At 35.4% G+C, this 14,144-nt stretch overlaps 1 protein-coding gene across 3 annotated transcripts in view; it reads left to right on the forward strand.

The window, feature by feature from the left end:
• Nucleotides 1-227: 227 nt before the first annotated feature.
• The window catches only part of LOC110023637 (rab3 GTPase-activating protein catalytic subunit), a 70,283-nt gene continuing 56,366 nt past the window's right edge, over nucleotides 228-14,144 (forward strand). For 2 of the 3 annotated variants that reach the window (XM_020723133.1, XM_020723132.1), the window contains exons 1-8: nucleotides 228-394; nucleotides 2,649-2,692; nucleotides 2,841-2,904; nucleotides 3,114-3,228; nucleotides 3,313-3,380; nucleotides 3,616-3,713; nucleotides 5,470-5,641; nucleotides 6,394-6,613. In XM_020723133.1, the coding sequence (XP_020578792.1) occupies nucleotides 335-394; nucleotides 2,649-2,692; nucleotides 2,841-2,904; nucleotides 3,114-3,228; nucleotides 3,313-3,380; nucleotides 3,616-3,713; nucleotides 5,470-5,641; nucleotides 6,394-6,613 (841 nt within the window). In that variant the 5' untranslated portion in view covers nucleotides 228-334. The remainder of the gene's footprint in view (nucleotides 395-2,648; nucleotides 2,693-2,840; nucleotides 2,905-3,113; nucleotides 3,229-3,312; nucleotides 3,381-3,615; nucleotides 3,714-5,469; nucleotides 5,642-6,393; nucleotides 6,614-14,144) is intronic. The other variant, XM_020723134.1, reaches the window with a different exon arrangement.

Raw genomic sequence — 14,144 nt, forward strand, 5'->3', positions numbered from 1 at the left:
TTCTGTTTTGATATACAGGTAGGTTACAGGGAGGTTACATGGGGTATAACGCGGTTATAACCTCATGAAATATTCCCTGTAACCTATTTGCAGGTTACAGATGCACGCAACTCTGCGCACGTCTTATGTACGCAATCTGATAGGTGCTCATTAAAGTCAAATTACAAAATTGTATTAGGACTCTATTCAATATTTTTTAATATAAACTTTCGGTTTTCTTAGGTATTTTGATTCCCAAAAATGGCGTTCGACTGAGTGCCCGATCCTTCATCAGAGAAGGTACTCTGTTGTACGGCCTTTGGAGCAATCGATCGTGAGTTCCTTCGCGACTGCGATGGATAGGGGAAAAGCTGTGCAGGAAGTTGGCGAAGACGTAGAAGAAACCCAAGAAGATGTAATTTCCTCTCCTGCTCACGTTCACCTTTTTTACTTTTGTTGGAGCTCTTAGTTCTGGTAGAATGGAAATAACTCATCTGTGTTTTCAAGCACTTTCCCCTGAGTTTTGTTTCTCAGGGTTTCAGCCACGGGTCTGTGATTTGGATGTTATAGTATAAAATGTTGGGAGCTTAAGGTTCAATAATGACCTTCCGCTCTCGTACATTCGTTCCATTTTTTGTTTCTCTTTAACTAACCAGCTAACACGCCGTCCGAGAATTTCAAAATGGTTAGAGATTATCGGATCTTTCACGGTGGCCATGATATTGACAAGTTCAATTCTAGTTCCTTTTTTTTTTAATGAAATTATGACCATGTAGTAAAGTAAAACATTGTTTAGTGACACATATTATTGAACGCGAGTACAAAACTACAAATCCGCCATGATAACACGGTATATGCTTGGACTGAAAGATGATGTTTTTATTTTAATTTTCTTTTCTTTCAATTTTTATTATTTAAAATACTAATATAGGTTTTTCCTTCGCCAATATGTATGCAATAAGTTGTATTTCGTCAATTTGTATAAAAAACTCATGCATTTAAAAATGCATACATTCCATCTACCATGCATTTCTAAAGTACTTGCATTTTAGAAACAGCCAACCAAATAACCCATGTGTTATTTTTTTTATTTTTTTATGGTTCTCCTTTCGTGATGGTTTGGTCCAAAATATTTGGAAGCAAAATTCTTTAATTCTTCTTGTCACAAGGAGAGTGCTTGGTAGGCATGCATGCTTTACTTCTACCTTATGTCAACATCTATAACTATCTAATAACAGCATGGTGCATTTATTAGGAGGTTAGAAATGATTTTGGCCAGGCCTTTGCAAGCTTTTCCTACGCTTGCATATGTTGGCGTTACTTGTGCTTGCTTATGTCAATTTCAGTACACAGGTGTTGTGAGTGCTAATTGAGCTAGTGGGACTGGCTGGGCTCCACCAATTTAGCATTGAACATGCGGCTTGCAGATTTGAAGCTCTTGTGGGCTTGACCATCATTTATCCAACATAATTGTGAAATAAGATTCATAACCATACTTAAGGTTGATAGGGAGTTATCGTTTCAAATTTGAACAAACTTAGGGTGCGTTTATTTTGACTTTTCAAACCAACTTTCACCTATTTTTTTGCAAGTTCAGCACGAACAGTGTGGCGAACGCACTGGAGAAATTTGTGGATCTGCGGAAGCTGGATGGAGACCGCATCCTGCTGTTTGGAAAATTTCATTCAGAAAAAATCCACAACTTTTGATTTTTTGCATGCATACCATAGAGATTTGTTAATTCGGGCCTTACACACATACCACATAATTCTTTATTTTTTACACGCATACCACATATTCCATATATTAAGGGAGACCAAAGAATTCTTATATATATATATATAACAAATAATTAGATCAAACTTTTTGCACAAGTCGATAAAAAAATATAAAAATCAATGAATTCTCTTTTTAAAAACATCAAGTGCTTAAACAAATTTAATAACAAGAGCAGAGAGGTATTTAAGACATTTATCCACAGATAATGCTTTCGAAACTGAAAATTTCAATTAGAAAAATTACTTCTAGAACACCAGTTCTTAAACAATAGATTTTCTACAATAATTGTAGAACTGAGATTTTATACAATCACAGTTGTCCCAAACGCACCCTTAACAACAACATATGTAGATTACAAGGATAAAAGTCACCAAATGAAAGATCCAAGTCTTATGCTTGCCCATGAAATAAATTTTACATGCTAAATACCTTTTATTTACAATTAAAAGAAGACTAATATTCGATTGTTTTGTAAATCTGACCTAAAATATGAAATAAATAAGTTGCCACCATAATACAATAGCAAAAATAACAACTCTCAGATCAAATTATCAAATCTCAAATCCGGAAAACCCCCATTTAGCCGCTTCTCAGTCTTCTCCTAGGCTGTAGTAAGGTTGAGAAAGCTTTTTGTCCCTCCATTCAATGTTTATTTATTAAACTTATTATTGCTCCCAACATTTTGTAGCCTGTTGATGTAAGTACTACCAGTATTTTCATGCATAAAGTTGCTTTAATGTGACAATTCTTCTATTGCTATGCGTATACACAACGAAATAATTTGTTCAATTAAAAGTCTTTTCAACCAGCTTAGGAAATACACATTTACGTTGTATGAATTTGCATTTAAAGGATGGATTTTGATGGTTGTAACCTGCATAATTCACCAGATTGAGGGCTTTGATGATTTCACAATTGCATCTACATGGGAAAGGTATTTCATTTTTTTTATCTGTCTCGGTTCCATATCGCTTTTAATAATTACATTGCTAGATTAACGGGCTACTAATATTTCCTTTTTTTTCAATTTAATTGCTCTATTATTATTTTTATTGTTTACTAACGATCTTTGAACTTGTCAGATTTATATCAGAAATAGAGGCTGTTTGTCGGCAGTGGTTTGTTGATGGTCATAAAAATCTATTGGTATGCTTATTGTCTGCAACAATTTGTTTTATAAGAACGGACTTCCAGTAGTGTTTGCACACTTTTCTGAACTAGATCATAATTTTAGTTGCTGTATTGTTGATCTAAATGATCAAAATGGAATGCATTTCATTTGCCGCATCAGAGAAAAAAAATATTTTTGCTTTTTATCCTCAAGTTTTCCGTAATTTTGTACTTTGTTTATGTAGGATAAAGGTGCAGAATGCCTGGGTTCAAGAAATAACTTGTACAGGATGAAACGTGAGCTGAAACATGGTGTAAAGTTATACACCATGGAGTACTATTTTCAGATCCATAGCAGTGGTGAATTTGACTTTTTATTTTCTGCTACTAGAAAAGCCTGCAAGTTTACTTTTTTTCTGACATCTTTCTTTTGATGAGTGGCAGATAAAGCTGGACAATGGGACAATGACTTACATAGTTTGCAGCTATCGTTTGGAGTAACTGGGTTCTTGGTAGATGTTCTGTTTCCAATCCTAATTTAAGTTTTAAAGTTTCATTATATGGGGTTGATTAATTATTTTAGTTCTTCACTCACTCTCTCTGACAATATTTGTTTCATTTTTCAAGTATATGTTCTCACGAATTTAATATAGTTCCTTCTTTCTTTAATGAAATAATTCTATTTTTGGAAGAATTTATATCTGAGGTATTAGATATTGAAGGTGATTATTTTGCATTTTCGGACAGGTTATAGCTCCTCTGAGTGCCAGTGGAGTGGTTCTAGATGCTCCTGAATCAAGCAAACTCTTAAGTGCTGTTGCAATTGCTTTATCAAATTGTGGCAGGTTTGCAGCATGGTCATCTTGCAAAATTTAGTCACTACAAATTTATATATATTTAATCATTTAGCCGTATAAGAAGGATCAAACCATTACGTGATGTGGTAATCTTGTGAATTAGTAGTATTTCTAAAGTAATTAGCCATAGAATGTTCACACTATAGTTGATATTCAAAGGTACGCTTGTGGAATGACCTCTTCAGCCACGGTATTTGTAAATTTGAAAGGTTTGGTGTGGACAGAGAGGAAAAAAAAAATGATATGCTCTATTGATTCACATAGTGGTGGTTGATTGCAACCGGTATTTCTAATGCTCTTATTGTCACATCCCACCTGCTGGCCTGGAAGATTATTGATATAATCCAAGTAGGATTGGTTGATGAATTCATAGGTAATTCAATAAATAAAAATCCATCTAAAATATTGTTTATCCACAATATAATTTGTTAGAGCATTTAAATTTGTGATTTCAATTTTGGTAATATAGTTTAGAGGTATGAGCATTCACTAACTTTTTGATTTCTCACCATATTTCAAATTAAATCACTTATAATTTACTGAGTCATAGTTGTGATCTAACTCCTGTTGTGCAGCCTTCATTATAATTCACGAAGCACGAGAAAATGATCTTCAAACGATAATGAAACAATATACGAACAATAATTAAACCAAAATCGATCCAACTTGAATCATGAATCGAACAATATTACGACCGAGTAATGATCAAATAATCTTCAAACCACAATCCAATTTTCTTTGAACCATAATTGAATAATGATTGATTGATTTTCAAATTATTTACCACACCATCTTTGAGTCATGATCGAACAATATTTGAATTACGATTTAGCTATCTCTGAATCACATTCAAATAATGATCATATCTTTTTCGAACTATGATCTCGATGTTTGAATTACGATTGAATAATGATCTAGCCACTTTGAACCATGACCACAAAATATTTGATTCACCAGCAAATCATCTTTAAACCATGGTCCATCAATCAAAGATCAAACCATCTCTGAACCATGATCCAATAATCTTTGAATCATAATAGAACAAGGATGGAATCATATACTTTGACATAAAAATGCAGTTAATGAATACAAAAGGTCATTACTTTTTGAGGGTATTGTGGTTCAATTTGAATTTTCATGCACATTTCTCTAAGAAAATAGACAACATACATATTTCTTCAATTTTCATTATTTCGGGGCCTATGAAATCAAATTTCTCTTTTGGTATCCTGAAATTTATTGGATGCCTTGTTGAAGTTCAGATTCTGATACATTGGAGGCCTTGATCGATATGAAATTTATACGCTCATGTTTCATGAGAATGTTTAGGTATCTTCGCTTCAGCTATCTTGTTCAGTTCCCTTTTCTACGAATGCTCTTAAATATAGTTATAGCAATTGATTCTAAAACCAATGGGCATTTAGTTTTTTCTTTTTAGATCATTTGACCAGAATGATTGGCGTCATAAGGGAACAGTTTCTTTAATTGTCTTTTTTTGTGGCATTTACATATGTTGCACTTTTAAAGCACACAATTCTTATGTATTTACGTATCTCATTCTTAAACCTTCATATTTACACATATAGCACTCAAATATTTAATATCATATAAAAAATAACACTATTTCCAAATACACATTTTCATGCAGGTTAAAGCGCCAAAGTACTAAAGTTTAGATGTGGGATGTGTAAATACATAAGATTTGTGTGCTACGTATGTGAAGTTCCCTGTTTTTATATTTCAGTAACTGGCCTGCATTTGTTCCGGTGCATGATCCTTCTCGAAAGGCATATATAGGAATTCAGAACATGAGTACAACCTTTACTCGAAGATTCAACTCTGACAGAATTGGCAGCCAAGTTCCCGTTAGGCTTTTGCACTTGGAGGGGCTGTACGAGCTATTTGTCTCAAAATTTGTAAGGCTTATTGGAAAAGTTATTTTGTGTATTTTTGTTATTTTAGATCCCCTCATTTGTGAGGAGGGGATGCAGGCTTTTTTCTTTTGTAGAAACAATTTAGAAGTTTTTGTATTAGTGCTACTTTCCTGAGATGGTTTCATGCATGTTGGCTTTTCTCTTGGAGTGTCATGCTTTGATTAGCTTGTATATATTTTGATCTTTGTTATTCATATGGAAAATAGATCTTAATTATATCACTACAAAAGTTTAGCAAATGTAAAAGTTTTGTTTCTTATTATAAAACAATATATAATCATTTTTTTTTCTTTTTCTTTCTTTCATATTGTTTACAATTTTATCATAGAAGTGAACTTCGACAAAGAAAAGTCACAATTAAAACTTATCAATTTTCATAAGGTTTATAAAATGCCAAAAGAATGTCGTGAGAATAAATATGGAAAATACTTGAAAATTTGCCAGTAATTATTTTTTCCTTATTTTATTAATTTATAAATAAGATAATATGATAAATTCTGTAACTTAATTTCATCATGATGATTGAGGTAGAAATATTTTTGGCTAATAAGGATAAATGTAAAAAAGTATTTTAAAATTACTAAGAATAATCTCTTCTATGGTACCCTACTCCCCTTACATAAGAATATCTTAATCAAAATATAAAAGGTTCAAGCCTTACTTTTACATGACTATTAGTATAGCTTCTAGAGTAGCTTACAAATTCTAAATGTTCTGTATTTTTTTTTCCTCAGGCCTTAACTGCTGTCGATTTCTCGACGAATTGTTTCAGTGTTCGTTCTACAATGAGACTGAGTTATAGAACTCCTCCGTATGCTGATGATAATGATGAGGGTCAGGATAACATTAACAAACAAAGAAAAGGAGATGCAGTTGAGGATAATCATATTAAGAGTCAGTGGGATTCTGATTGTCCTTGGGCAGAGTGGTATTCTTCTGAGGATCCAATAAAAGGTAGGAAGATTTACATGCAGACCATTAGATTCCTCCTATGTATTTACATGTCTAACAACTAAGCTTCAATTCTTACGTACATGTTACCTTTACCGTGCATAAAAAGGTGTATTCCACTCTTTAAAAGTTAAAATGGTGGTAATTTTGTTGTTATATGAAAGATTTGGATGACATAAATGTAAAAAAGAAAAGTTTAGGTGTCAGATAAGTAAATATATAGGAATTGAATGATATGTATGTAAATGCCCTTAAAAGGTATTACTCTTTTCTGCTTGAAACTCTTATTGATGGGCTTTTTTACTTTATGCATCAATCTGATTCTTGCTCTCTATATGTCAACCATACTACATGACTTTGACACCCTAAAATAAGCAACATGAATTGCTGGATGCTTTTTGTGGCAATACTCAAGATAACCGCTATGCAAAAGATGCTCTTGCTAGTTAATGTTTGGGCACACGCAATCATATTAATTTTGTAAAATTCTTATTGGTCGAATCGCAAGCATATTTAAAATAGATTTGTTTGATTTGATTGGGGCTGATATTGGAATGGGCTTTGTTTTGTGTGAGGGAGTGGATGAATTGAAAAAGGTGGAGAATGTCCTAGGCATATTTTGATATAAGATAGCATTGTCGAGAATCAGTGGTAAGAGTTTTTTTTTTTTTTTTTTTGGTGAAATTATCTTTACATGAATTATTTACGTAGGTTCAAGTGTTAGGTTGTAAATAAATTAGTGGTCATCAAGTCGCACTTGACAAAAACTAGATTGTTAAGATGGATGCGGGGACTTACATGGTTTGGACCCACAATAAAGGATAAAGATGCATTGATTTAAATATAATAGATGGATATGGATGATAACGTGGAAGGACTAGAAGGACTAAAGGTAGCCCCGATGTATAACGGGTAAAAAATTTTGCAAGAAGGTTTACAAAAAGATAGAATTGACACCTACTATTTGAACAAATTCCTAACAAGGATGGGTGAGCGACCCAACATAAGTGAAACAAAGCAATGATGATGATGGATTAACAAGGATGGGTGAGCAGGCTCTTGATACATCCATTGGTTGGACCCTACATTCTCGATACATGTAATCAACACTTAATGGACCCAATCGGCCCATGAAGGCTCCTACTATTTGAACAAATTCCTTCAACCTCTCTTTTTGGCCAACTAAAATCTTGTTAAAACCTTATGATGGATGCTATAATGGTGTGCCATTTTTCAAATACATGTTGCCGCCATTGGATATATATATATATTTTGCTTTATGTCATTTCAGCCAAAAAATGTTGATTTACCAAAAGTGATATAGTTTAATTGGTGTGATGAATCGGACATGGAAGAGCATTGTTAGAACATATGGCCCATCTTGCTTTTTGTTAAACATGCATCAAGTAGCATAATGCACTATGTGATGCATCATTTGATTGTCTTTTTGGCAAATGACAACTTGATTGGTTTTATCGTCCCTAATTAGAAGAATTAGGGTGTGTTTGGGGCAGCTTGTGCGTTTTATGATAAGCAGCTTATCCTGAAACACGGCCCGCGCTCGACTGCAGGGTTCGACCGCGGCCTGCGTTTAGTATAAAAATCCAACCGCGGTTTCAGATAAGTAGGCAAAACGTGCGATCCAAACGGTACCGCGACGATTTCAAAAACGCCCCCGCACTTATAAGTTGCCCCAAACGGGCCCTTAGAGTTCTAATTTTGAACTTATACTTTTTTATTACGGTGATAACATTTCCTTTTGGATTTATTTTCTGCTAAACTTAATTGAACCAATTTTTAAGATTCTCCCTGAAGCATTTTAGCCTTTTTTTGGAGCTTCTGATCATGTTTTAATGCATGACACTCAAGATTAACGAGATTGATGTACTATCTAGATAAATCTTCCAGCTTGATTCCTATGCTGATGTCAATGATTTAGTCTTTCATAGAAAATCAAATATCTTGTTAATTGGAGTGAAAAAAGAGAGGATGTGCATAGAGTACATGATAAACATTGATGAAGGTAAATTCATTTGTAATTGTTTTTTTAAGTTAATATAAATTCTATTTGTTAGCTGATATTTTGATTATTTGAATGATTAATTGTTAGTGTTAAAAAAACAAAATTAAATTTGAATTTCACTTTCCAATCGTCTGGTCCCGCATTGAAAATTCAAAGTCACAGGCCGGGTCGTGACACTAATGTATGCATTAATATGAAATTGGGTATGAAAATCTTTATGAAATCAGTAGGAAATTGTTACAAGAGCTCCTAGCTTATGGGCAAATTTGTCTTTTGTATGCCTATGGGCAATTTAGTTTTTTATTATTGTTGTTGTTAAGTATAAATAGACTTGTTATGTCTAGGGTTAGTTTTATGCATGAGATTGAGTTGTGAGTCTGATTTCCTACATTTCAATTTGTAGGAATTGGGAAAGGTAGCCTACGTCTCAAATTGCAGGTGGTTATTATTGTATTTTCATTGAGTTATTTTAATTATTGAAATAAGAAATCTGTTTTGCCCTAATTTCTATTGAGAATCGTGTCGATTTTTTCGTATCAAATTTGTATCAGACCTTTCAAATTATGGAAAATTAACCACTCGATTGTTGCAGCCAAGATTTCTTGTCGCCTTTTTTGTTGAGTTCGCGAGAAAGGATCGTTGCGTACAGAGCGACCGCTACTTGGAAGCTGGACGGGATCAAGTCGTTGGTGATACTGTAACCGGGAAGGCTCCGATGCCAAGGACCGTGGCTAACCGAGGCTCGAAACTTGCATCTTTCTCGCCTTTCTCTATCACACGCAGCAATGACGAGATCAGTTCTCGCTTTCCTGGCCTAATCCTTCATTACAATCGTGAGCAGAACTAGCTGGGAAGGCAACGACTGGCAAGCGGCGCAAAAAGACCCAAAAATTCCATTTTTCTCTCCTCCAACGTCATCTATGCGATTGAGTCACAATTAGAACTACCTGGGAAGGCTGCACCGGAATCACAGAGGGTCAGAGCTCGTTGGGAAGGAGACAACGCAAAGTAATCATCACGTGGGATAGGATCACATCTTTAAGTCGCCTCTTTGTGATCGCAGCACCCGACTTTGACGCAAAGGAAAGCGACTAAGTACGCGAATCAGGGTTTGCAGGGTGCTGACAGTGGTAATCAACGACGATATTGCGATGTACAGAGTGATCAAACCCATCCTTTTTTACAGTGTGAACTCGAAAATTTGGAAATTTTTAGTGGATTGCCTCGGAACACTATTTCTTCAGATTCCGTTGCTAGATCGTAGTTTTGCAGCATTGGACATTGTGATTTATGCTATGTGGAAATCATTGATGACATTTCAGCGTACTGAGGATTCTGTCTTTTGTGATCTAAAAGTTTTATGGGTGTAATGACAACAAAGAAAGTAGATGACCTAGAAAAGAAATTGGAGGAAGAGATGAATAAAATAAAATTTGGGATGGAAGAAAATTTTGCCACCATAGATGAGAGGTTCTCTTCTATGGAGAACCAACTGGAGGATCAATTTGAGAGCATGGGGGAAATTCGAGAGATGCTAAAGAGGCTCATTGAGATGCAATTTAGGAATCCTCTGACAACTCAATTTGCAAACTCTAACAAAAAAGTATTGATTGGAGAATTTGTTGCAAGTTCGAAAGAAAAATGGATCAAAGGTGAGAAGCATGAGGAGCAAACCCATTATCACAAACCTCCTCTCAGGGCTCCTATTAGATTAGAGATTTTTGATGGAAACGGTTGGGCCGAAATATGAAGAAGGATTATATTAGAGATATGCAGGAGCGCGAAGAAGAAGTGAAAGAAGCAGGGAGGGGATATGGCTACGATTGAAGGGATAGTTTTACTTTCGATACATGGAGGGAAACAACGGAGGAAGAGCAAGTTGGGGCGTAGATGTTAGAGTTTGGAAGTTGAAGATGTCGATTATGGGGGAAGGCGCGCACAGGTGGGTGAATCGGGCAGAGTGATATTTTGCAGTTAATGGGCCAGATGGGCAGGAGAAACTCATAGCGGTAGGATTGTGTTTGGAGGGAAAATTCTTAGTTTGGTTTCAGTGGAGCTAGGCTAGATAGCCGATTCGTTCGTGGGATGAATTTAAGGATTTCTTAGTGGAACGTTTACGAGCCATTTTGGAAGGAGACCTACACGAGCAATTCTATGTTTTGACTTAGGAGGGAACAATCATGGAATATAGGGAGAGATTTGAACTATTGTCGGGACGGCTGTGAGGGATTTTTGGAATAGGACTAGAGGGGAATTTTATGAAGAGCTTAAAGCCCGACTTACAGGCAGCACTTCGATTGCTAAGACCATGGGAATCGAGGGAGATGATGGAGCTAGCCAAGATAGTGGAAGACAAGAACCGGATGAAGAAAGCTGATAGAAGCAACGTAGATGTAGTGTTGTACGGAATTGCTATAACGACAACAATGTCGAAAGTTTAGATAGTGGAAGTCCAGAGGAAGGCTGCACGGGACACGAATGATGAACCACGGTTGGGAGCAACGTTCAAGTGCCTTACATAGAGAGAGATTCAGGAGAAGCGAGCCGAGGGGTTGTTTTTGGTGTGATGAGAAGTTTATCCCAGGACACCGTTGCAAGACTTGAAGATTACAAATTCTCATAGTGCATGACTAGGAAGCAGAGAATGAAGAAATAGAGACAGTTTTGGGGGAGGAGGAACACTCTTTTTTTCCCACATTGAGGACAAGGTGTCTTTGTGGGGGGGAGGGGATCATTGTTGCGAGGGCGTCTAGCCTAAAAGAAATTTATTTTTTGTATGCCAAAGGAAAATTTAGTCTTTTATTATTATTATTGTGGGGTATAAATAGACTTGTTATGTCTAAGGTTAGTTATATGCATGAGATTGGGTTGTGAGTCTTTGGTTTAGGTTTTAGAGATTGCCTACCTCTCGAATTGTAGGAATTGGGAGAGATCATCTACCTCTTGAATCGTAGGTATTTATCTTTGTATTCTCATTGAGTTGTTTGAATTATTGAATTAAGAAATTTATTTTGCCTTAATTTCTGTGGAGAATTGTGTCGATTTTTGCTCCGGATTGTATCAGAAATAACTAGATCAACAAATTTGGCTTTATAGAGAGACATGAAATATGATGGCATTCTTCCTTAGTCTATCTGAGAGGGGAGATGATGAAGGTGCGAGCAGCTTGCTTTGAAACCCATGTTATAGGGTCTGGATGGTGCTTTGGAATACATACTCAGTGCAGAAGGGAGATGCTCAGACTTCAATGATTTGTTGAAAACCCTTAAAAGGGAGAGCAATAGATTGATGATGAATTAAATTTGATCACTTCAGCTTAATTGTTACATTTGGCTTGTTATAAAAAGTAGGAGTTGATCTGTTTCTATCTACAATTCATAATAAATGCACCAACTTAGCCAACATGCATGTAAATTATGGATGGCCACATAATCAGCTAATGGTTAAGCCACATACTTACTTTAGTGTTTAAAGAAAGAAATGAAGTAACCATAACTTAAGGGAATATTCTCTTTGATCTCTCTTAGTGTGGGTGATGTGAAAATGGCTGAGTGAAAGTTAGATAGTTTCCTTGGTTTGCTCCACATCAACTATTCCCTCATGTTAAACTACCACCTCCTTATTTTCTTCTTTTTATCATTAAAATAACTAGATGAAGATAGCCATAACTTAAATTAAGGGAATTTTTTTTCCCTCTAATAGGGTGCAAATCATTAAAACTAAGGACGAAAAAATGATCAATGTTAATTTTGGATAGTGTTTCATTGATTCCCTCTATTTGAATTTGCCCCTTCTCTCACCTGGACTGCCCCTTGTTTTGACTGCTCGCCATTTTATGTTATTTGCTCTTACAAAAGGGAGCTCCTTTTCTTCTATCTCATGCACCCCCCCTCCGTACAACTAATGGCTTTGGAGTTGATTGGGATAATTCAATTTTTGTTCCTTTGATGCATACTATGATATTTCTTATGCTTTTCATTAGGAAGATGGCTATTGATCCATTATTGGAATCAACTAGTTTGATGTTCGTGCATTCTATCAACTTTTTTATAAGATGTGAGAGAGAAAGAGAGCGATGATAAATTTAATAATCGCTATTTTAGTCATTCAACATTGTTCTCAACTTAGCTCTAAGGTCCCATTTATAAGGAAAATATTTAATCAATCATATTGTTGACTTCGAATGCGAGTTCAAATAGGACAACCATCATCATCAAGTTTCTTAATGCAGGCTTTAGAGGTATGGTTATTTTCCACTACTTTAGAGGTATGGTTATTTTACAATGCAAGTTTCTTAATGCGAGTTCAAATAACATTAATGAGTTTAGATTTTACCTTGTACTTGAGATGAAAAAAAAATCCTCCCTTGCTTCCTTATTGGTAAGTTCATTTAATATCAAGGTCAATGTAGCATCAACCTTTGTTACTCCTACTTCAATTACACGTTTTTCAGTAATAGCAACGAATTTTTTTTTTCATATTCTTTTCATCGTTGGATATAAATTTCAACAATTCTTAAATTAATTCCTTCATTTTTTGCAATAATAACATGGTGGTTTGGTGTCATGCAACTCTATGTTTGAACCTTCTTTCTCCCCTTTTACATTTGCAGGATGGGTTTTTTGTCCAATGGAAAGAGACTTTTTTTATCCCCTTGAGTGGAATGGCTTTGATGCTAGCTTTAGGGACATAAGCAATTGAATGATATTTCAACTCTATGTGAAGCTTTGATGAAGTTTTACTACATATACATTCTATGTGGATTTGCATTCAACAAAAAATTTGAAGTAGTTTTTTGGCTTTCTAAATTCCATCATATGCTCTTGTACGTTTTGCATATTAGATTCATTCCAAATTTGTCATAAGCTCCGCTTTACGTCTTTGTGCTAGTTGGGATAGAATTGAGCTTTTAAGGCTTTAAACTCTTGAAATGTCATGGTTAACCGATCATACTTTTCACACTGGATTCTAGTCTACCATATTAATGCTTGTGGAGAAAACTTGAAATGAGCAAATACAATTTTTTTCTTCATGATAATAGAATATATATAGGCACACACATGTATGTGTAATAACTGAATTTTAAATAAAAGCATAATAAAAATAAAAAAAGGGTGCAGGCGTTAGAGTAGATGCACCCTCTCACAAAAATATTAGCGCATGACTCTTTCACCGTTTCCTTCATTTGAAACAGATAAGCGAACGAGAGGGAGAGCGAAGAGATCGAGTGAGGAAATCTCTGCTGTGTGCATTGGAAAAAGTCGAGCGACTAGGCACGGACTAGTGAAGGAAGCGAAGGAGAGGAAGGAAGGAAGAAGGAGAGGAAGGAAGGAAGAAGAAACCTTTGTGCAGTGTTCGCGTGCAGAGATCAAAGGAGGAAGCAACTTTCGGCGCCGAGCAACTTCTGCAGGAAGGAAGCAACAAGTGCTTGCGGGTTGAGTCGAGATTGAAGAGGAAGAATGGTTGTTGTGTCGTCTTCACATGCAGAGGAGGGAGGTGGCTTCAATGCTA

The sequence above is a fragment of the Phalaenopsis equestris genome, unplaced genomic scaffold (assembly GCF_001263595.1).
Source record: "Phalaenopsis equestris unplaced genomic scaffold, ASM126359v1 Scaffold000226, whole genome shotgun sequence".
Taxonomy (NCBI): domain Eukaryota; kingdom Viridiplantae; phylum Streptophyta; class Magnoliopsida; order Asparagales; family Orchidaceae; genus Phalaenopsis; species Phalaenopsis equestris.